This window comes from Zosterops lateralis (assembly GCF_965231275.1).
Source record: "Zosterops lateralis genome assembly, chromosome: 5".
Taxonomy (NCBI): Eukaryota; Metazoa; Chordata; class Aves; order Passeriformes; family Zosteropidae; genus Zosterops; species Zosterops lateralis.
Window position 1 is genome coordinate 12,593,787 of NC_139766.1, and position 23,401 is coordinate 12,617,187.

Below are 23,401 nucleotides of genomic sequence, written 5' to 3' on the forward strand. Positions count from 1 at the left end.
AAAACCTTAGTCACACATTTGGGGCACAAACATCCAGGGAGATGAGTCCAGTTTATAGCTAGATTTAACAGATTGAGATCCTTATGATACTAGTTTTAAGTTCTAGATTTGCATGTTATATTGCAAGTCCTGTGGAGGTTTCTATGGCACTTACTTTTTGCTTTTTTTTTCCTTAATTGGAAGTCTGAAGTGCATGAAGGTGAGATTGACTTGCTGCAAGGCTTAGTCCAGTGAAGTGGCAAAACCAGGAAAAAAATGGCAAAATCCCTGACTGAAACCACTTAATTTTCATTGAATAATCTGTTTCATTGAATCATCTGTTGAAAAGGTGTTGTGGGGCTGGTATGCTGAAATAGAGTAGAACTAAGCATCCTTGGTTTAATTTTCAGTACTTTCAATCATGGGATCCTTTATGGTCATGTCTATATTCCTAAATGTTATAACTGATTTATTTTTTGAAGTATGGTTAAAACGTACTGCTTGTGTAAATGGATGAATTTTTAATCCAATTTAAAATGCATCTTTTTGTATTTTAGAATTTGAGGAATGAAGAGCAGGTTGCAATAATCCAAGCTGGGACTGTGCTTTCCCTCTGTGAAAAGGTAGAATTCAGTAAATATTTTTCTCTGCTAAAAACTGACCTCATAACTTCCAGGGAAGCATGGCTTTCCTGTTCAGGTCATTTGGATTGGAGCATGTATTCATCCTTACGTGAATGTTGTGACTATGATGTCTTGAGGTAAAGCCAAACTTAAGAAAGAAACCCAGTTTAAAAATAAAAACATGTTTTGGAGATATTCCCTTAGCATAAAGTACTAAAAATCCACTTAACACCAGAGGCTTCATTCCCAGAAATGCTGGTGTCCTCAGTGCTCTGGGAACAGTTGTAAGGTCCCCTCTGTAGGGTGCCCATGGTCCCTTTTGGGCTCATTTCTGTGGATGACTGAAAAAGCTCAGAGTAGTCAATGGTCCTTTCCTCTGTAAATTAGTAGACATAGAAAAAAAGTAGTTTGCACAAGATAAGTAATCAATCAGGTCACTAATTTCTGCATGGCTAGTTCTTTACTTCCAGAGAATATAATCTGTATATGAAAGGGGTGACATTTAGAACAAAGAAAGATTTGCATATTTCTCTGAAGGATCTCTCTGCATCCTTTTCATATGCTTCCATTAAATCTTTCCTGATGTATTGTTGAAATTCAGAATCAAATTTTAAATTAAAATTTGAGCAATTTTAATAATTGCTTTAATTGATATCATTCTGATAATCTAGTTATCTAAATACCTTAAAGTAAATAATCTACATTAGGTAATTTAATAATCATTAATTTAAATGAGTAATTACTGTAAGTAAAATAAAAATGGGGAAAAGTGCTAAAATCCCTATGGTGTTGTGGCATTAAAAGAGAAGGTAATGATTTTAGCACTTCACATCCAAAAAATGAAAGAGGAAGAACCCCACTATAAAGGGCTAAGATTCAGACTCCAAAAAATACTGTTTGTGTCTCCTGTGCCCCTTGGTTCTTGGAAGGCTATCAGACATAGTAAGATCAGAATCAAATTTTTTTTGCGTATCACTTGCATACCTTTTAAAAAATTAGATCTCTAATTTTTGCAAATAACCCTTCACTTGATTGAGGGTAGCTGTGAGAGATGCTCAGGATTTCCCCTTTCCATTGATTTCAGAGGTTCAGAATGCCCACAGTCTTGTTGAATATCCAGGTGAGGCTTTCCTTAGGAATATCTTCACCTTGTCACCTTCGAAATGAGGAAAACAAAGATGGTGAAAATGGAATCTCTGGGGAATATGGTGTTCCTGTTAATTTTTTTCTGTAGAAAGCTAACCTGCTGAGCAGATAAAACAAAGTTCCGTTTTTATTCATCCGTTTCTTAAATAGTGGAAGGTTCAAAATGATGAAATAATGAATTCATGTTTCATAAGTTGTAAACTTATGTTTGAAACTTCCTGTGTAAATCTTGGGGAAAAAAGCTAGTATGTCATTAATTCCTTTGAGTCTGAGGCCTAATGAATTCACCAAAACACTAAATTAAATGAGTTGATGTGCAAAGGTTACCAAAAGACTTAAAGCAGATGAGTAGTCCAGCGTTAGTAAACAAGGCTTTTCAAGAAAGTGATAATTATGAGTGGCAAATCTGCACTCTGTGAGTTAGTCATGGGTTCTTATTGAAGACAGTAGGGAAGTGAAATGCAATAATTCAGAACTGATCGTTCCCATCCATTCCAATAAACTTAAATGGAAATTTTAACATAATCTGGTGATGGTTAGTAATTAAGCAAGAACCTTGTATCCATGCATTTAGCTATTACAGTGTGTAATTTTTGCCTTTGGAATGCAGTGGCTGTTCTTCATTCTGATTGTTTTGAATGTCACCATAATGGTAAGGGATTCATAGTAGCAACTACAAGAGCTTCTGTCTGTCTGTCTTTTATTTCTCCCTCCACATTACCAGTGTTTTACAAGTGACCCTCTTCCCACAAAGGGTGCAGCAAATTGCAGAAGTAATTGTTGAGTTTTTCACCTTGTCTTTTGTTTTAATTGCCCTCTGGAAAAATGCGGGACTGGAGGCCTGAAGTGAGATGATGGTTTCACAAATCAGGCCAACAAGCATTTGAGTAAGAAACAATCAGGTTGATTTTGCATTCTTGACCCAAGTCTATTTATCTTCTTGAACTTTACGGAGGAAAACCCCATTTAACTTATTGTAGGAAAGCAACCTCCAATTGTTAGTCTTTAGTGTGTCTCTGCAGTCCTCCAGTCTGCCTGTGCTCTCACAACTGGTTTATTCGTGTGTGTCTTCAGAGTGAATAGATAGCATGGGAGGAGCATATGCCTGCAAGTGCTGGCAACAAACTTGCAAAATGTTTGGTAGAACCCTTTTCAAAATCTGTGTTCCATTTTTATTTTTTCTCTTCACACTGCTGTAGTGGTTGAAACAGATAGAGGGGACAGAAGCTGCACTGACACAGAAGATGTTAGACCTGGAGAATGAAAAGGTAAGAAACAATAGCTAAAAGCATAATTCATTTAGCTAAAATTCACCTCAAGGGAATGTGCATATATTTCATCACAGGAAGGTTTGCTGCCTTTCTCTGCTTAACAGAGATGGCTTCATGGTAAAATATGCAAGTGGTTTCTAGAACAATCTATTGCACGTATTCTTTGGGGTGAGACAGAACTTTCAAATCTATATAGAACAAAAATAGCAAAAAATATACAAATAGGGCACAAAGTCATAACTGGAGAGCACATTAACCAAACAGTGTGAAATTTTCTCTGTGCTTTCTTTGTGTATTAATTTGTCAGGCAGCAGCATCAACTTTTTAATGTTGGGGTAATACTGGGAGAATTGGCAAGGGTATTTCTTTGCTCTCTGGTACTCAGCTTCTAGACAAGCTGTCAAGACCTCTTACTCCAGATGACCTTTCTTGCCCCACGGCCTTTATGCCTAAAGACAGAATGTTTTCTCAAAGAGCAGTTCTGTCTTGAAGAATGAACTGACCTTGTTTTTCCATATGTTGAACAGTTTTAGAAGGAGTGTTTGGTTTTATTAGTTTACCTTGCATGCTGTGCTTCACATCTTCAAATGGTGTTCCAAACACTGATTAATCCTCACCACACCTTTTACAGGTAGATAAATAAGCAGCATTGCATTCATCCTAAAGAATGGGACAATGAGACAGGGAGGTTAAGTGATTTGCCCAGGGCCACTGAAGAAGTGTATGTTTGAGCCACAAACAAAAATAGAAGTGCTCAGACTGTGTTCTCTGTTGAGTGTAACCTGTCATACCAATTGTACTTTAACATAGATAAGATACTTTCCACATTTACTGTTTCTTTATTTTTAAGTCTTGTTATGGAAAAAATACAAAGGCTTGGGGAAGGGAAAGTGACCACAAATACTGGATTCTTTTGTAAAGAAAAATGGAAAAATAGGGGGATTTATAACTTGATCTATTATCTTCCCCCTTATTATCTATGATGTTTTCAAGTCTTACTGTGGATGGACCTTGCATCTATTTGATCTACAGCAATATGAGAATCTGCGTCCCTAATGATTGACTCAATGAGTTGAGAAATTATGTTCTAGCATGATACTTTTAGAAGGACTGAGCACTGGTTACTTTTCCTTGAAACCCTTGTTAAGGGTTTGAGGTCCTATTCTTGTTTCCTTCCCTCTTGCTTTCTGTAGGCAGCCTTTACTATCCCTTTGAGAAGTAACATGATCAGGGCAGCTGCACTGCTGTTCTGGGGTCTGGTGGTAGCTCTGACCCACTTTATAGTCTCAGACAAGTCAGTCTTCCTCTGTGGTGTCAGACACCTGTAAGAAAGTCAGGACCAGGCCTGTCCTTTGCTGTGCACTCACAGTGCATGGTGATGTTTCATCCTGTACAACAGCCTTGCAGTTGCTGTAATTCAACCATGTCAGAAAATGAGCCACCTGGGTACTCATGGTGGGGTTCAGTTGCATAAATGTGGTGTCTAATACCATATCACATTCTCCAGAGTTCTGAACTCAGAATTCTGAACACAGAGTTCTGGAGATGTCCACAAAGGGTTGAAAAACATGTCCTACAAGACTTGCTGGAGGCTCTTCCCAGTAGCATATTTAAAATATGCTGGAGCAAAAGATTCTAAAATGGCTATCATAGCAATAGATGGCCATCTGTTCCCAAACAAATTCCAACCCCAAGATCAAGGCCTGACTTAAACTTTGGGTTTTCCTTAAATATAAATTAATAGGTAATTAAAAGAACTCCAAGTTTAAAAAATAAATTAATAGTAAATATTATACTTCTTATACAGAGAAGAAATAGCACCTTGTTCCTCTGGATCCTCTAATACTGGTCTTATGTGTTGCTACTTTCACCAGTTCTACACTGGCAACTGACACAGAAGTTGTCACATATATGTGTGATGGCAAAATTTGGCCAAGTAAGTGACTTTGAGGCATTCCCATATCCAATAAAACTAACCAGAGCAACAATATTTGAATTTTTTAATACTGTTAATAAAAGCTGCAAATAGTGATCTTAAGAGCCCTATGTATTTAATTTGGCATTTATTCTATATGTTGAGGAAACGCAAAAGTGTGTTGATTAGAAAAAAGAGTGATAGAAAATATTAAATTCAGTAATAAAGCTTTTCTGCTTTTTGTTCTATGACTAATTCTTTTGAGCATGAAAACCTGCTTTGAAATAAAAGCTAATAAAATTATGTACCTATTTTATGTTCTACTTATTATCATCAAACCTGGAAGCTGTCCCTGCCCATGGTAGGAGGGTTGGATCAAGACGGTCTTTGAGGTCACTACCAACCCAAACCATTCTGTTTCTGTGATTCAAAACACTCTAAAGGCTGGACTAATCAGGCAACAATTTGATGTTTTGGATACTGAGTTCCACCAAAGCCCCAGTCTGTGGGGTTCATATATAATAACAGTGAAAGTTGAGCAGTTTGATTTTTAAGAACAGAAGTAAACAATCCCTGTAAATCTTAGGTATCTTGAAAACTTCTTCAGCTTCTCAGCTACTCACTCAACCTCTCTGGGCATCACTTCACCTGTTTCACACTAATCTCCTGCCTGCACAAGCTGAGGACCGAGTTGTTACTTCAGCTTCAGTAGCACGTCATGGGATGTTGCTGCAGAACCCAGCTGTGGCCGTGCATGTTTGGCTTTCCTCCCTAGAAGAGCAGATTAGACAACAGCAATTAGGGCTTGCCCCATGATTTCCTTAAGCATTATATTTCCATGAGATATTTTCATAAAGTGCCCTCTCTTGTGTTTCTCTTTCCCCTCCTTTGGCTTGCCCTGTGTAAGTTAGAGCTACTGGACCACATGCATGTACATCCCCACTCACCTTTTGCTGCTTTGTGCACTTCTGTCAGGTCCAGGCAGGTTTGTACACTGGTGTAGAGGTCAATGCTGTCTAGGTACAACTTGTTAATGTGACACACAGATTTGAAGTGCTAGTATCATAAATATGATATTCCAAATATTCTTAGGATGAACGTGGTCATTTGCTATGGGTTTTCTTTTGTTTTCAAGTGGAAAGCTTGCATAAAAATGATAGCATTTATAATTCTTCATGAATTAGGATAAAGAACAAACACTCCCTTGTTTTTATTGTTGCTCAGGACCTGTTCAGTAAACAGAAGGGTTATTTAGAGGAAGAACTCGACTACAGGAAGCAAGCTCTGGACCAGGCATACATGGTAGGAAAAGAAAAGTCATTAAGTTTTTCTGTTTCAACAGATCTAATAAAATACAGGGTTTGTTGTTGGGTTTTTTTTTGTTTGTTTTTTTTTTCTTTTAATTATAAATTAAATATTTTTTTACTTTATATCTTTTTTTTTCCCGCTGTACTAGAAATCAACTATTTCTTAAACAAAAGTTTAGGAAACAGATTATAGTACTCACAAGTGTAACATTTTTGCATTGCATTTTTTATTCTATGATATGCAAACCTCTTGTTGGTACAGCCGGAATGGGAAAAACTGGTTTATATATGAAAAAAACATGACTGCTAAAATACACCAGAAATTACTTTAGAACTTTTCCAGCATTTCTTTTCCTGAAGCATTTGTAAGTATTACTGCTGCTAACCTATCCTAAATCAGGAATGCCTGTTCTTCCTATGCAATTCCTTCCTGCGTGATCCTATCCAACCTTACCCTTCCTTGTTTTCAAAAGGTAAACTGCAACCTTGCCTTTTCTCAGGCTAAACAACACTTAGGAATTATCAAGAAACTTGTAAAATTATACACACAACTTTGCTAATAGTTAGACTTTGGGAAATCAAAATAGAATAGCCTGAAGCACTATTTATACACTGTAAATGTTTCTTATGTGGAAAATGTTTTCAGAGAAGAAGCAAGGTCTAGTGCTCAGAGCAGATAACAGGGATAAAAGCAAGCAGGCACTATTTCTAGCACTGTGACCTTGGGCAAGCCATTTAACCTCTGTGCAGCTGTTTATGCATCACTAATATGGATGGAATTACCTACCTCACAAAGGTGTTACGAGGGCCAAAGGGATGTGGTCAGATGCTCTTGATCCAAATATTGTAGGTCTGGATGCTGGTTTTTGATAGGATCATACTAACCCCAGTAATCAAGGAAACACTGTCATGATTCCTTCCTTTCCTCTCGGGAGTGCAATTCTCCATGTGAATGTGAAGTTCTCCTGTTTTCTCTGCTTTGCAAAGTTTTGCAGTTTTGGTCAGTGCATAAGAATCATGTTAGGAATCTGGCAGACAGCAGGAGACGGATAAGGGATTAGTGTATACAAGTGTTCCTTCCTTCATTGCTTATGGCAACTTGGAACTAAGCCACTGGTGTAGACTGTGAGCCGTGGATATCAGGTCACTAGGGCCACTGAGAGGGAGAGCGAGATTTCTGTTCACAGATTTTCCTGTGGTCTTTTTTATTTTATAGGATGGCTTAACAAATCAGCTGCAGTAGAATGAAATCTGATAGTTTTAATTAAATTTGTAATGTTCAGCATCAGGATTTGGAGTTTTATCAGGTATCGAATGCAGACCTATGCTCTGAATCTTTGTTAAACGGAAGGATCAGTGGTTTGCTAGAACAGGACCCATCTCCTGGGTGTCAGTCCGTGCTGGGAGGCTGCGTGCACTCTGTGTGGAATGCTCCTCACTGCTCACGCTTGCTGCTTTCTGTCAACTTGTCTGTGTCCATCCTGCCCTCCTGCCTTAGCCTCCGCTTGCTAGCCTTCTCCTCTAGCTCTTGGTGGGTCGTTTGCTTGCTGGATTCAAACGTCAGCCTGTCTGTGTGTGATTTGGGTTGCACTAGAAAATCCAGGAGCTGGAGGCCACGCTGTATAATGCCCTGCAGCAGGATCCAGGCCGGCGGGCCAGCGAGTCGCTGACGGAGGCGCAGCGGGAGGATCTGCGGGCGGCGGTGGAGAAGGTGCGGCGGCAGATCCTGAGGCAGAGCCGTGAGTTTGACACCCAAATCCTGCACGAGAGGATGGAGCTGCTGCAGCAGGCCCAGCAGGTAACCCCGGTTCTCTCTCCTGCCCCTCGGTGTTGGTGTTACCTCTGTGGTTGCCGCCACTGCCCGTACGACAGCATCGCTTCACCCTCACCTCGTGGAGTTGTGTTCAGTCCGGTCTCTGTACAGCTCCTGCGCCAGGAGCCGTGTGGTGTCAGGATCTGGTTGTGCGGGGCATGGTGCACACACAGAACACTGTCTCACCACAAGGTGCTGTTGCACAACCTTTCATGTGTGAGCAACCACACTGTCTTCCCCAGGACTCCAGTGGGAGCTTTTTGCAGGTTTAAGGCCTAAAGTAGAAAAAAGTTAGTGCGTAACACTATGAAAAGAGTAAAGGCAGAAAAAGTAGTTACAGGAATCCAATTTATTTACTTTCCCCCCCTTTTTATTTATTTTAGCTATTTGTAATAGCTTTTAAATAAAAAATAGGAAGTCTCAGGAAGTCTTTTAAGAGGCCTTTAAAAACTTTCTTTCCTTTAATTTCATTCAGAAAAGCCTTGTCTGTCCAAACAGCTTCCTTAAGCACAATTATTGACAACTTGAATTTGGCAGGGTCCTGGTAATTATTTAGTATTATTTAGTATAATATATTTAGTATTATTTAGTATTTATTTCTTATTTAGTATTTATTACTATTTAGTATTGGTGGCATTGCTAGCATTTTTGTGCAAATATTCAGTGAAAGAAGAGAGCTGCATGTCTCAGGGTGTTAATTAATTACTACAGCTGAAATAATTGTTTCCAAGGATTTTGGTTCTCCTTTATAGTAGACTCTAGAAGTTGTAGGCAGATGTCCTAGATCTTGAGGACTGCTTGGCTACTTTCTGTGCAAGTCTGAAATCACATATTGGAGATGCCAAAATGTGCTATGCAGACGTGTCCAGAACACTGTTGCTATTTCAGGTGCTGATTCAGGTGCTGGGGCAAGAACTGCTTTTAGTTTAGTCCAAGTCTCTCTCTCTTCAGGTTGGCTTTGTAGATGAATATAGATTAAACTGATGTAATGTGACCCAGCACTGTTGTGATCATCTCCTGTCATCCTGCAGTGGGGGGAAGTGCTTATGGTGGCAGTGCTAGACCTGACCTCTGAGTTCCAAGTCCTTTCTTGACTCCTTGACTCTGTTCCCTTGGTTTGGGATGTGTAACATTGAGAGCAGGAGATGAACTTGTTTAATGGGTGTCACCTATTTTTAGTCATCAACAATGGTGCACAGAAAGCTGAAGAAAGCTGGTAGGTACCAGCTGGCACTGAGAGTGTCAGAAAAAGAGAGTAAATGTATTAAATTTGGTAAATAAGGATGAAGACAGAAGATATTAGTTTAATGTTATTAGTGTAGCTGAAAATTAGTGATAATGGAGTTTTTTGTTAGCCTCTCAGGCAGTCCAATTTCTAGCCCGACTTGGTGTTTTACTCAGAACAATAACACAATGCTTTTCAGTTGGGTAAATATTGTTTGTCAATGACATTTAATGGGTATGACATTGTGTGTTGAGTAATGCCTCTACACCTAAATAATTAAAAATTTCAGATTTTAGCATCAGACTAGATATAGTTTGGTCCTTCGCTTTCACCAGGAATGTGTTTTGACACATTTTGTGTCCCTTGTTAGAGCGTATTTTTGGGGCACCTGGGCAAAGCCTCCAAGTTGAGCTCATGTAATAGTGGTAAGTAGAAAGGAAAAAATAAGAATAGATTTGTAAAGTGAAAAAGTTATTCCAGAGGACTCAAAACCCCATATTTTATGCATACCTGGGGTTTAATTTAGATTTTGTTCCAATTTGTTCCATGGCCTGCTTGCTATCAATTAGAACACTTTATATGCACATCTGGAACACATCTTGTGTTAGTCCAGTTCATGTATTCACAGATTGCTTTACATCATAAGGTTAAATATGATGAGTGCATAGGAAAACAAAAATGGTGGCATAAACATAGCTTCATTAGCCATGGAGATGTTTATGTACCTGTCTCCAGATCCATTTTATAGGATGTCATTAGAGTTTCCTCTTGTGCCCATCTCATTAGACATGCTAATGTTACAGCCCTGCAGGACATGTTAAACTGAATTCCACTGCTTAATAAGCATCTAAGTATTTTAGTCATCTATTTTTAACATACACATATGCCTTCCCCCCCCACATTCCCTATTAAACAGGAAAAACAAAGGCAAAGATGCTAGTTAATTTGCCTGGGATATTGGAGGGCTAATTCTCACTGGATTACTTTCATCTCACTAGCAAATGACAGAAGCTGAATGTTACACAAATGAAACCCCACTTGTGCTGGCAGAATCCTAATGAATGGATGAAGCTGCACTAAGTAAAGTACATCTCTGAGAAGTACCCTCTTTCCCTCCTATATTTTCATCCAGGAGAAGTTTTGCTGACACTGTGACATCAGCAGGCACTCACTGCACTTTGTTCTGGCAAAACAGTAGTCTAGACCCAGCCAGATTTTACAGTCTGCAGTACCTCTACAGTATGTGCAACTTCTTCCTCTGCTGAAGTGGAGGTTACAGAGAATGATAGGACAACGTGATGGACCTGCAAGGCTTAATACTGAGTTTCCTTATTGCAAACACTCTCAAACTTTCCCTGAAACAGAAACCATGTACTAAAGACTCCAAATTCTATGAAACTTTGGAAGTTGAATCACTTCAGAAGGCCTGTTTCTTTGCTTTCCTTACTCTCTGGTCTGCCTGTTACAAGGGCTTCAAAAGAACAACTCTGCTTATCTGGCAGGCTGGAAACAATCCTCCCTGAGTCAGAATTTCTGTCATAGAGTGAGGGTTCAAGGAGATCTGATGATGAAGAAAGAGTTCCCTCCTCCTGCCTGTAAATGCTCCTTGACCATATGTGCAGGGTGCAGAAGTGGTAAGGCATGTGGTGAAAGCTATAGGTTGGTATGCAGAGTTTCTTATAGATTAATTGCTTCATGCAGGGTCTTTGAGGATTTAGTGCATGAGGTGCTGGTTTTACAGAGCTGGTAAATGTCCTTCCTGGGGAATGACTCTCTGAAAGGGACAGGGATGGGCATAAGGAAATGGGTAAATGGCTGCCCAGGTATGAGTCTGTGCTGCTTTATGTGTTCTTTGTCCACATGTAAAAGCTTGAGTTCTTGGCCACTGGCTGTTGACTTTGTTCCAGTGAAATAAATATATTTTAGGAAGTTAGGCTCTGTATTACGTTGCTAGGTCTGTTCTTCTTGGGCATCTATAGCCCCACATTATTATTGTTCATTAGTATATAAATGGAACCATTCATGTATACCCATTGTGCATTAAGGAAACCAGGCCTCTGTGGAGCCAAATTAGACAGACTGCATGATTAGATCTGCTTGTTAAGGCACACAACACTTTGATTAAATCCAGAGTGCAACATGCAGGGCTGGGGGACAGATCCTCAGCTGAAGCATGTTGGCAGTACTCCCTCTAAGTCAGAGAGGGTGCTCTGATTTACACCATCCTCTCTGTTTGGAGGAGGTAAAACATGTTAATTAAAAATCTGTCATGAGCAGCTTGTGATATTTGCTCCCAGCAATAGTGCATGTGCGGATATTGCCATCAAAAAAGTCTCATTGTGCTACACTGCTATTACAACCTTTCAGAAATCAATGTCTGGTTTATTTTTAGCAGGATTTCATTTAAAAGTAACATTTGTGCTCTAATCAGTGCAGTGGTGTGACTTTACTGCTTTTTTTGAAAATATGAAGGTCATTACTAGGAAGTTCTATTAAGAAGAGTAATTTCTTATGTATTTACTTTAAATCACTTCTAGAGAGAGAGAAAAATGTGTTGTGTAGCTATAAAATCCATCTCTGAGAAAAGATATTTTAAACAGAGCAATGCAGCATGTTTCTGAAGTAGTGATATAAACTTCCTAATTAAGCAAACTCAAAAAAAAAAAAAAACAAACCCAAAAAACCAAAAAAAAACCAAAAAACCCCCCAAAACAACAAAAAACCCAACAACAACAACAACAACAAAAACCAAAACCAAAACAAAACAATAAAAACCCCCAAACAAAAATTCAAGAGCAGCTCAAAAAATCCAAGTATGTAAAATTCACACAGCATCATGGTTAGTCCACCTTAAAATATATATTGTAATTGTCTTCTCTTCTAAAACTAGTAACTATTTAAATGTCAAATTGTGATTTATATAAATCAAACAAATTAAAAACCAAAATATATTCCTGTTGGTTTTTACTGTAGCTGCATCTGGAGTATGAAACTGGGGAAAGTCAGCAGAAGCAGGCTTTAAATTAGGATAGATTTATTCAAATTGCACTGTTGGCAGTATTCAGACATGTAGAAAATTGATTATAGAAATGTAATTTATTCTGATTTCATCTGAAGTTATTTTAAATCCAAAGAGAAGACAGAAAATCCTTGAAGGATAGCAGATTGACATGCACTCAGTTCCAAAAATGGCTGTTGCCAGTCAGAAGATATATGAAAAACAGGTTTTATTAATATAGTCCAATAATTTCCCAGAGGAGTCTTATCTTTGTATAAAATCGTTAGGAAAAAAGAAAGATAAAAGACAGCTTAGTTCATTGTGTCATCAAAAAGTGTGATTTTTTTTTTTCTTAAGTTGTACTGTAGTACTGTACTAAGCTGAGTGTATTTTATTCTAACTTGAGTTAGAGTATACTTGGGTAAAGCTCAGTTTTACAGAGAAAGAAATCATTACTTCAGTTCTAGACTTGAATATAAGGCATCAATGAACTTCTGAACTCATCCAATTCCAGCTTTAACTAGTTGGAATATAGCTGTAAAAAATTTGACTATGTTTTCTTTAAACCAGGGCATTTACTCCTGTGACTAGATTGGATTATTCAACAGTAAGAAGAGCAGAAATTACCACTTTATTTGCATGTTTTACTAGAAGAAGGCAAAGCTTTAGGACAGAGCAGGTACTGACCTCCATGTGCCACTCCATAGAGAAGGATTCACTACTGGTGCAATGCCTCAGGTGCTGCTTTTCATGGACATAGAGAAATCAGAAGCACCAATATCTTTTTTCATCCTGAAATGTCAAAATATTGCTTGAAGTTGAGAAACAATGAACTAATTCTCTTCACTAAGTTTCTTAGTTCTTTTTCTGACCAACATTTAATGTTTGATGAGAAGGCTTTTGGGGGAGGGAAAGAGGGAGAGAGAATGCTGTGTTCAGTGTACCTCGTCTTAAATCTGCCCTATTTAGCCCAATGTTTTGTGACAGAGAGGACAACTTAAAAACAACCCCTCCTCTGCCATGTTGTCTTGTGCCAGAGAGGCAGGCTTGGTCAAAAACTCACAGCTGTGTCAAACAGTTTAGAAATTAGGTTGAAGTACTACTATGAACCTTGTTATAATAATAACTAGGGAGGGTCAGATAATTTTCCCTCCAAAGCTACATAGATTTAATGGTTTAATGTTTTTATTTTGAATCTCAAATATTAAGGTGCTAGCTGTTTGCATACAATATGAAGATGTATACACAGGGTAACCACTGAATTTTCTTTGTTTCCCTTAGTATTAATGATCTGTACTTTGCTGTTTAAAATGTAATAGATTACTGTTGATAATACGATTTTATATTCATGAATCACTCTTAAAAGCATCTGATATACCACAGCTGTATAACTGTCATCAATATTCATCAAGCACATCATGATTAGGCTAATCATTGTTGACCTGTGATATTGATTTGTCATGCAGGAGTGAACATGGAGTCTTTCAGCACATTATTGCTGCTATAATGACAATATCATGAAAAAGTTCTGTAATTTCTCACAGCTGACATGCATGGCAGATGAGAGTTAATTTTAGTAATTTCTATGTGTTCATCTTACAGTGTTTGCCTATGTTTTCTTCATATAGTCTTCAACTGTGTCTGCTTTGCTTATTGCTTTAGTGATGCTACTTGTCTGAATAGGTGGTGATAGGACTGCTGTAATACCTAATATATATATATATATATATGAAAGGTCTGCTCTCTTTGTCCTAAACAAGGTGTAGTTGAGGTTCTACTCAAAGTAAGAGCAACTGTATGCCTTGCAATAATATTAGTATCAAGAAAACTCTTATCTGGAATTTGAATGCTGAAATCCTCTCATCTGAAATCCTGAATACCCTGTTTCTTAGGAAAAGCCAGGGGGACCTGAGGAAAGGCAAGTCTAAAGAAGAAAGTATGTGAAGTTTGTTACAGAAGTTAAGGATGTGTATTTTCATAGGCACAATGCATACATATATCATTATAATTAACTACATGGGAATTTGTTATTTAAATAATCTGAATATAAAATAATCTAAATTTAGTGCTGGATAAATATTACATTATACTTCTGGGGTTTTTTTCTACCTGATAATGTGTCTAGGCTGTCACAGAGTCAGTTTTAAGATATTGAATGTGTTTTGTCTTTCGAGCTCAACAGCCGTTCTGTGTAAATATAAATCTAATATGACTTAAATTATTTGTTTTCCCTAATGAAAAGCAATAGGACTGTGGATATTCTTCTGTTAGATATCAGTGTATGTTTTTGCATAAATTAAAAGATTCTCAGTGTTAAAAAAGATTAATCAAGTGTACTAATAAATACTACATACATATAGTAATTTGTATCAGATTATAACAGATAGTTATTTGGGGCTGAATGCTTTTATAAAATTCACTGGTTTACTACTAAAAATATGACTGAATACATATGCTGAAAAAGGCATCAGTGCTGCTGCTAAAAGGTTCTTTCTCCTCAGAAAGGCAAATAATAAAACTACAGATGCATAATAAAGATTAAAAAGAACAATTCTCCCACGTCAGTAGCTATTAATTGGATTATAATGGTCGAGACTGCAGAACAGAGAAAAGAATGAAATTTTTACCTGCTGTGCAAACAAAATCATGGTAAAAATCAGAGAGTTACAGTCCATCCAAAATGACATATTATTATCATATGCAACTGGCTGAAATTTACATTAAGTTTTCATTCATGAGGAAAAATAGGATGTCAACAAAACCAGCTGAAGCTAATGCTGTTGCAGTGGCATTTTTGTTTCCTTATGACCATTACACAAAATCACATTCTAGGAATATGGGATTAAAGGGAACATTGGGATTTCTGAATACACACCCCTTCCAGTAGTAGATCCAACAGCTTGAGTAATGCATGTGACAATTGCTTATGCAAATTGTATTTTTAAAACACTACAGGCTTTTAAACAGCTGTTAAAATGCATTAGATTTCAAAAAAGCCCAAGAAAAGAATGTTTATCCATCACTTTAATTAATTGAATAATAGCTAAAGGCAAGTCAGTTTATATTAATCTTTTTTAAAATTTATACATCTAACATAGTTATGCCATTAACACTACTGAAGATCTTACATACCTGTGTCTTAACAGTGATGAGAATCTTCTTCAAATAATGATATAATAAAACAATATTGATGCTTCCCTTTGTTGGATTGATAAAATATTTCTCATGCTAAAGTTTGCTGTAGAAAGAGATACCTTCATGATCATCAGATGGCTTCAGAGATCCAAAACATGGTTCATGTCAGATATAGTCTGTCCATGGTGCCTATCCTGTGAATGTATATTAACCTGAACCTTTCCAACATTTCAGGGCCAGGCTCTAAGCAGCTTAGCAAATCCTTCTTTGTCTGCTTTGTGCTAAAATTATCAAATTGTTTTCTTGGATTTGCTGGTGAATGTAAATCCAATAAGAGTGTGTCACAGGAACTGTTAAGGTGATTTCTAAACCCTTAGAAATTTACATTAGTACATTCCTGTATTTTCACAAGTACAATAGCATGGCAAGGAGCATATTTTGTAGCTAGATTAATTGATCTTGGTGTTGCTGTCTGTAAAACAGTACATTCATAGGGATGGGCTCTTTACTTAATTATTTAGGGAACAAGAACATCAGTTCTGCAGTTTGTCTGAAAGATGAAATTTGTCACAAAAGTTCTTTTCCTGATGGATTTTTTTCTCCATTTCACAAAGCTTCTTAAGGATTTGAAGCCACCCAAGATGTTGGTTCAGGACTGTGAATGTCTGACTAATGCTGTAGGTGAATTGCAGAGGACAGAAGGCTTGGATGAAAAAGTCCTCTTTATCTAGCTTGCATCACTGCCCAATAGAGAGAAAATGAAGAAATTCTGTCTATGTTTGCAACTAAAGAGGCAGCTGGGACATCAAGTGAAAAAACCAAAACAAAACAGAATCTGTGAAAGGCACCATGTAATTGTAGAGTGACACAGTCCATTTCTCATCAGAACCTGAGGTAGCTTGAAAGACAAGTTTAATCAAATGAGGAAGTGTACACATTTTGGCTGCTATGGGGGGTAATCTGGACCTGGCATTTAAGTGCAGTGGGGCACTTCTGTACATTTCAGATCAATTTTCCTTCTTTATTTTGCTGAGCTTCCTCCCATGTCTAACTCTCGAATTTATGAGAAATCATTACTGTGCTGAAATGTTGCCTCCAGTATAAAAATGATAGCTCTGAGACTGAAATCCAGGGCTCACTGAGCTCAGCCTAAGGATTTCCATTTATTTCAATGCTCCTTTACAAGGGGCACAGCATTAATGGGAATGGCACTTAATGTAGATGGATTGCTATTAAAACACATGCTGGGCACTCATACTTCATGTGTTCTGTGTGGGAATGCCATTAACCTTCCTTTTTTTTAATGGAGCAATATTGTCATTTTGGCTAAATCACAAGTCTTCTAAGCCTGTGTTACTCAAATGACTCTATTATTGAAAGTAAAGTAATATTTCCAGGCACACATCCACCATCCTGCTGCTTGCATTTGGCCTAAACTTTGGTTCCTCAGACTTCCCAGAGATGTGGCTTGCAACCTTGAGGTTGCAGTATAGCTGCAGGTACCAAACCTACAAATTGCAGGAATTTGCCTTTTGAAATCAGTACCAGGCTGGTTCTCCACTGGAAGGGTACTAATACGATTTCATTGACTCTTTGTCTTCAGTTCAGTTTTAAATACTGTTTTATCCTTTATGTTGTGTCCTTATACAAGGGATAATGACAACAATCAATCTGCATCCAGGATTATCTAGCCTCTTGCTGGATTTGGATGCAGAGTGATTATTGTCACTCCTTCCTTGCACAAGGGTGCTGGAAATTTTCCAGCTATCAGGAAAATTGAGCTGAAGGTGCAGAGATACCTGAATTGGTCCCCCCAAGGCCAGTTCAGGTACCATACTGCCCAGAAAGCAATGCTTCTAGCAAACTTAGACATTCCCGCCCTGTAGGAAGGTCAGACCTGCTGGGAGTAGGAATTTGTAGTCCTATCTTGGTGTCTCAGTTCTCTGCTACTTGAGGAAGGAAGAGCTGACTTATCTTAGTTTCCCTGACAGTACTGGAAGGCACTTGTCATCCAAGTTTACCAAAGAGAATTGCTTAAGTGAGTCACTGTACTTCAAGAAGTGGATCCCGTTTCCCAGAAAAATGAAGTTTTCCATCATGAGGTAAAAGGAAATGGAGGGTTATGAGCAATTATGGGGAATATTCTGCACATGAGGAATCTTCTGCTGAAAAAAATGTCAAATTTCTTGCTTCTGGGGCAGTTGGACAGCCCTTTGTGTTTGGGATCTCTCCAAGAAGTAAACTGGAGAGGCCTGCAGTCAGTGAGCATATAATTTACATAACTGTGGTTGATTGATGGCAAACATCTCCTTTGTGACTCTGTTAGTAACATAATGTCATATCTAGTGCCTGCCACATTAGGGGCAGTCTTTGCCTGCCTTTGCATTACAGATTTCCAAAGGAAATGTGTACTTTAGCTGCCTGACCCTTCTGGATGCGCTCTCCCTTACCTAATTGTTTGCATTTTTAGGCTGTTACACCTGTACCTCCTACCTTTGTACAAGTGCTGCCTGTGTTGCTACTATTAAGAAGACTTTTCTAATGGAACTTAAAAGTCTGTTCAAATCGCAATTAAGTAATAAGTGAAGCATCTTGAGCACCTTTTTTTCTGTGGATGTGTGGCCATGTGAGTGGCCCTGTGAGCTGAGGCCCCTCCTGGCAGAGCTGCAGCTGCTGTTGAGCACAGCCTGGCCAGCAGAGCCATCTGCTGATGGCTCTGCACAGGGAACGCCCTCGGCCCACGACAGTGTCTGCAAACTTCATTGTTATGGAAGGATGATTTATTTATCGATTAGGTGCCTGACATACTGCCATTCTCTCTTTGGAAAGTCAGGGAAGCTTCATGCAAGGAGTATTTGCAAAGGCACCATCTATTATCCAGGGTTTTTGTGATGAGATTTTATTTGCTGTTGTGGAAAAATCAGTGACAAATTATTAATTATTTTAGCAGGTTGGTTTTGAATGTAGGCAAGGTGGATGGTGTTAAGAATCCATCCCTTATGTTTACACTCCTCTCTTCCATGGTGGCATTTCCCATTGCTCTGTTTTTGCCTGGCTATGGCTGTTTGCCTACAGTAACTCCACTGTATGGCCCCATGATTTGACTACTCATGAATCCTGTCAGTCCCAAAAAAGGTGCACTCGTGTGACTGAGGGGCAGCTATTAAATGCAGGAACACAGGAATTGCTAGAACCCAGCAAAGCACTGCTCCACATTGTCCCTAATCCTGGCTCTGACTGTGACCAAGCTGGGGACTCTAAAGGAAACACAAACACTGTGCTGAATTCAGATTGCCTGTCCATATCTTCTATCCCTCTCTTTTAAAAAAAGGAAATAAAGAGAAGAACAGCCTGTGGCTTTCTTTTCAGCTGAGACTTATCAAAGTTCTGAGAGCAAAATAGAGTAATTTATGTTGCTTGCTCACATATTTTTGTGCTGTTGAATTAGACTGGATTTTCAAGGTTCCTGCAGGCCATGTCATGGGTAGAGCTGAATGCATCTTTTATAGCACAATTGGTACAACTCTATACCACATAGCAGGAAAAGCTCAACTTAATGATCATTAATTTACAGCCTGAAGCATAAAAGTATGTAGAATTCCATGATAACAATGAAACAGATCTGTGTGATTTGTTGTCATAGTCACACTTTTGCAAACATAAACAAATCAGAATATACTGAAAGCATGTAATCAAGTGTTGGAATCTGAGAATGAGTTCACAGCTTCTTGATTGGTAATTCTTGTAAGTGAAGGGAACAGTAGATTAAGATGTAAAGGCTTATACTGAATCTCAAACCATCGTGCCTTGGTCTTAATTGGTATCTCTAACTTTTGTGTAATTTCCTTCTCAGTAATTATAAATAGCCTTTGACTGATGAACATGTCTTGCTACTTCTAGAAGATACTTTTTTGTTACAGCTATGATTATTTATCTTACATGTATTTTTTTAAGTTTTATTTTGGAAATTGTTGTCTTTATGATTAAGATAATGCAGTAAATAGAGATAGGTACACTAAGGGAAAATAATTATTTTTATGTGTTAAATATTTTATGCAAGGGTAAATCTGTTGTTTTTTTCCAGCCAATATATTGCATCTACATGTATATATTTTTAAGGCTTTCTCTACAGTTAATTGGAAATAAATTATTATATCAGATTTTTTAGGATATATAAATAACTGAACTATGCTGATTATCTTCTGGTGCTGTCCTTGAGCAAGTAGAGGATATTCATGGGAATAACTACATCCTCCTGGATAATCCTCCAGGGGAAAGCTAGTAAACAACTAGGAGAAAACAGCCCCAAGCTTGGATACCTCATGAACAATTCCAGCCCAAGGTTGTGTTTTAATTTTTTTTGACCTGTCTAGATTTGAACTCTTTAATTTCTGCAGCAAAGTAGTTAGCTACAAAATTGTACTCATTTGCAGCAAAAGTACTCTCTGTCACTGTGATTTCCATTCATATGAGAGGAATACAAGCTGTTTAAACAGTCACTTGCCTTCAGCATGTTACCCTTCAGTGACAGGTCTGTAGCAGCTCTGAATACAATTTACACCCATCAGTGTCTGCCCTGCTGGCTGCATCCACCCTGTGCAGTGCAGCAGCAGTGCCCTGGCCACCTGCCAGCCCAGGCCCTGCCCATGGCTGTTATCAAAACGTTCCCAAGCACAATTCAGTGAGGTGATAAGCAGCACAGCACTACAGCAAGCGGAGAAGGCAAGAAGTGGCCACTACTGAGCAGTAAATTCTCATACACAATCAGGTAATCAAGCCCCATGGCAAGGACAGGAGCCTGCTGATTCCTGGCTGAACAGCACTGAGAGCTGTAAGTTCAATCTAGTACATCCCAGTCAAATCTGTTGTTATCCTAAACCCTTCACTGGGCCCCAAACAGAGCTGCTGTGGTTTCACCCCCTCCAGCAGCCAAGCCCTACAAAGCCACTCTCTCCCTCCCTCTTTCCCTCCCTCCCTCACCAGCAGGATCAGGAGAGAATTGGAAGAGTAAACCAGAAAACTCATGGGTTGAGATAAAGATAGTTTGATAGGGAAAGCAAAAGCTGCACAGAGAAGCCAGATAAAACAAGACATTAATTCACCACTTCCCATGGACAGGCAGGTGTTCAGCCATCTCCTGGAGAGCAGGACCCATCATGTGAATGGGGACTTGGGAAGACAAATGCCACCATTCCAAATGTCCCCCTCTTTCCACCTTCTTCCTCCCACTTTATACACTGAGCATGATGTCACATGGTCTGGAATGTCCCATTTGTCAGTTTGGGTCACCTATCCTGGCTGTGTCTCCTCCCAGCCTCTCATTCACCTCCAACTTCCCTGCCAGAGTGGCGTGTGAAAAGCAGAAAAGGCCTTGGCTCTGTGTAAGCTCTGCTCAGCAATAACAAAAACATCTCTGTGTTATCAACCTTGTGTTCAGCACAAATCCAAAACACAGCTCCATACCAGCCACTGTGAACTTTACCTCAGCCAGAACCAGCACAATCTGTCTTACTGTTACCAATTTAGTTGTTTTTAGGGTTTTTTGTAGATTTTCACTGCTATGAAATTCAATCCTTTGTGTATTATTCCTTTTCAGCTGGTAGGTTGTCTTTGCATTTTAAGTGATTTTTAAAAGGTATATGTTTCTGCACCTTGAAACTATTCTCTATCTTTCATCTCCCAAAATGTAACAATTATTACGGGAGGGAATTGGAAAATAGAAGCCTCAGCCTTTTTTTTTAGAACTGTTCCAAACAGTTGGAGAAAATAGCTGGATAGCTATAATCTTGAAAAGATTAAAAATTCATAAGGGAATAATAACATCTCGATTTTTACTTGATTAACAGATTTCCCAAATCCTAAAAATGCCATCTTATCCTAATTAACTTGTTTTTTTAGAGAAGAACACTTGCTCTAAACCCTGAGGTGAGAAAGCCACCAGATGTTCAGTGGCTTTTTTTTCTTTTTTTTTTTCTAAAGGCCAACTCTCAGGAGTTATTGAAAAATACCTTTGCATGATAAATCTTGAAGATGAAAATGCTATTTTAAAAAATTGCTTCTCTCCACTTATCTGGCTACAGTCATAATTTACCTCAGAGCATAGCACAACCCCCAGAGAAGTGAAGTCTGTCAGTCAGGTCTGGGATGTGGTTGTAAGTAGGAATCAGCATAACTGTAATGAGTAGAAGAGAAACAGGAGTCTAACCTCATGGATTAGAGATCTTGGAGGTAATTCCATCTGCCTACTTCTCATCCCATGGATTTTTACACTGATTGTAACATTCCTGGTACACACAGTATATGAAGGTGATCACTTGAGAGATAGCCTTGCCTTGAACAGGGTTTAGATGAGCTATAAATCAATTCAAATGCAATAGAGAAAAGTGAAATGAATACAGCTGGGCTTGAGGCATTTGTGATTGTCAGCAAAGGTGCATTCGCTTATGTCACATGAGAGTAATTGGTTTGTGCTGGTTTGTATGTTATCTGTGGAAATCTTTGAGCACTGCAATATGATTTAGTGTAGATTTTAATTGATTTATGCTGAATGTGTAATATTCAAAACAGTCTTTAGGCAAAATCTTCCACTTTGAAACAGGAGCAACAATAAAGTTTTTTGCTCGTGGCCTGTCTTCAATATTCGTGTGGAGGAATATGGCCTAGGAAAAGTGAACTGCAGGGTTGTGTGTACCTCATTTTGGGAATAGTTCCAGGTTAGATTTGTGACTTTTCAAGCCAAACTTTGTATTTCTCTGAACTGGTCTGGTCACTGAATCAGCAGCTGCCTTGCTGCAGCTGTCCTGGGCTATGAGTGTGGAGCATTTACCCCTATTTGAGGTCTTAGAGCTGGATGCAGCTGAGCAACTACCAGCATCAGTTGATACACACAAGTTTGTAAGTAATGACTGGATATTGCTTTCAGAGAGATACTATTGTTTACATCAATTTGAAAATCATAAAATAATTGGGAGTGAGGCAGCAGCAGCTGCATTAACTTTATTTACCTATGCCATCCACGCTAGAGGAGGTGATAATTTGTCTTTCCAAGTTCAGGAACTGTTAACACCCCTAGCTGTTGTAGGCAGGCTGAGATTGGGTAGTTAATCCTCCCAAAAATCTCACTGTGTGAAGCTGTTTCTTTATCACCAGTGACTGTCAGTAGATTTCAGGTTTCTGCCTATAGAAAAAATAACTTAGAACCTACTTTATCTGTAACAAGTACAATATATTGAAAGTGTAATAAAATGCATCTAAATTGTATAAGACCCCAAACATCAAAAGAAAAATAAAAAAATAAGAAAAAAGAAGTGTAACTTACAGAAAGGAAAAAAGGTGATATGTGATACAGAAAAGAACAAGATATGCAGATCCAGCAGCAGTCATGTTTTTGAAGAATTTTTGTGAAACTGAACAAGAAAAATCCTTGAAAATATGGGGAGCTACAGTGAAGGAAACATTCCATCTGGCTCTGGTGGGAGGTGACTGATAGTAGGACAGAGCTGAGTCTCCGGGTTGTATCTTCGTGATAAACTGAAAATCTGTGCGTTCTCTTTTCTCTGGTATAGCCTGACTATGCTAGAAGCATGGTTATGTTTTGTAGGAACAGAAAATAAAGAGTTAAAAGGAAATGTGATAGTGTAATCTGCTGGCTGTCTAGGTAAGGAGAAAAACAGACAGTTGCACAGAAGAATAATTTTGGTGCAAAATAGAATTGTCTGTGTGTATATATTGAAATTATGATTAATGAGTGATGATGAGTAGACTTTCTGGTAGTAAACATGATATTTTGAACATACAGCTTGTTTGAAATGCCCTGGGTTTATGGAAAATGTGGAAAGTTTTGCCATGGACACGCCAAGTATAACTGTAAAGGAAGTGTTACATTAATAATGGGCATTCGTTCTCTTTATTTTTAACCTATTTATGTTTTTGATTCATATGCTTTTCAAATTAGATACAATAATGTCTATTTTGCTTTTTCTGTTCCAG

The 23,401-nt window shown here is 38.4% G+C and overlaps 1 protein-coding gene across 1 annotated transcript in view; it reads left to right on the top strand.

Annotated features, from left to right (window-relative positions):
- LOC310909974 (janus kinase and microtubule-interacting protein 3-like) overlaps positions 1–23,401 on the top strand; it is a gene marked incomplete at its 5' end in the record, with an annotated part of 29,028 nt that overhangs the window by 2,694 nt on the left and 2,933 nt on the right. The window contains 4 exons of the mRNA XM_083862361.1: positions 537–602; positions 2,948–3,016; positions 6,159–6,236; positions 7,836–8,039. Coding sequence (XP_083718487.1) covers positions 537–602; positions 2,948–3,016; positions 6,159–6,236; positions 7,836–8,039 — 417 coding nt within the window. The remainder of the gene's footprint in view (positions 1–536; positions 603–2,947; positions 3,017–6,158; positions 6,237–7,835; positions 8,040–23,401) is intronic.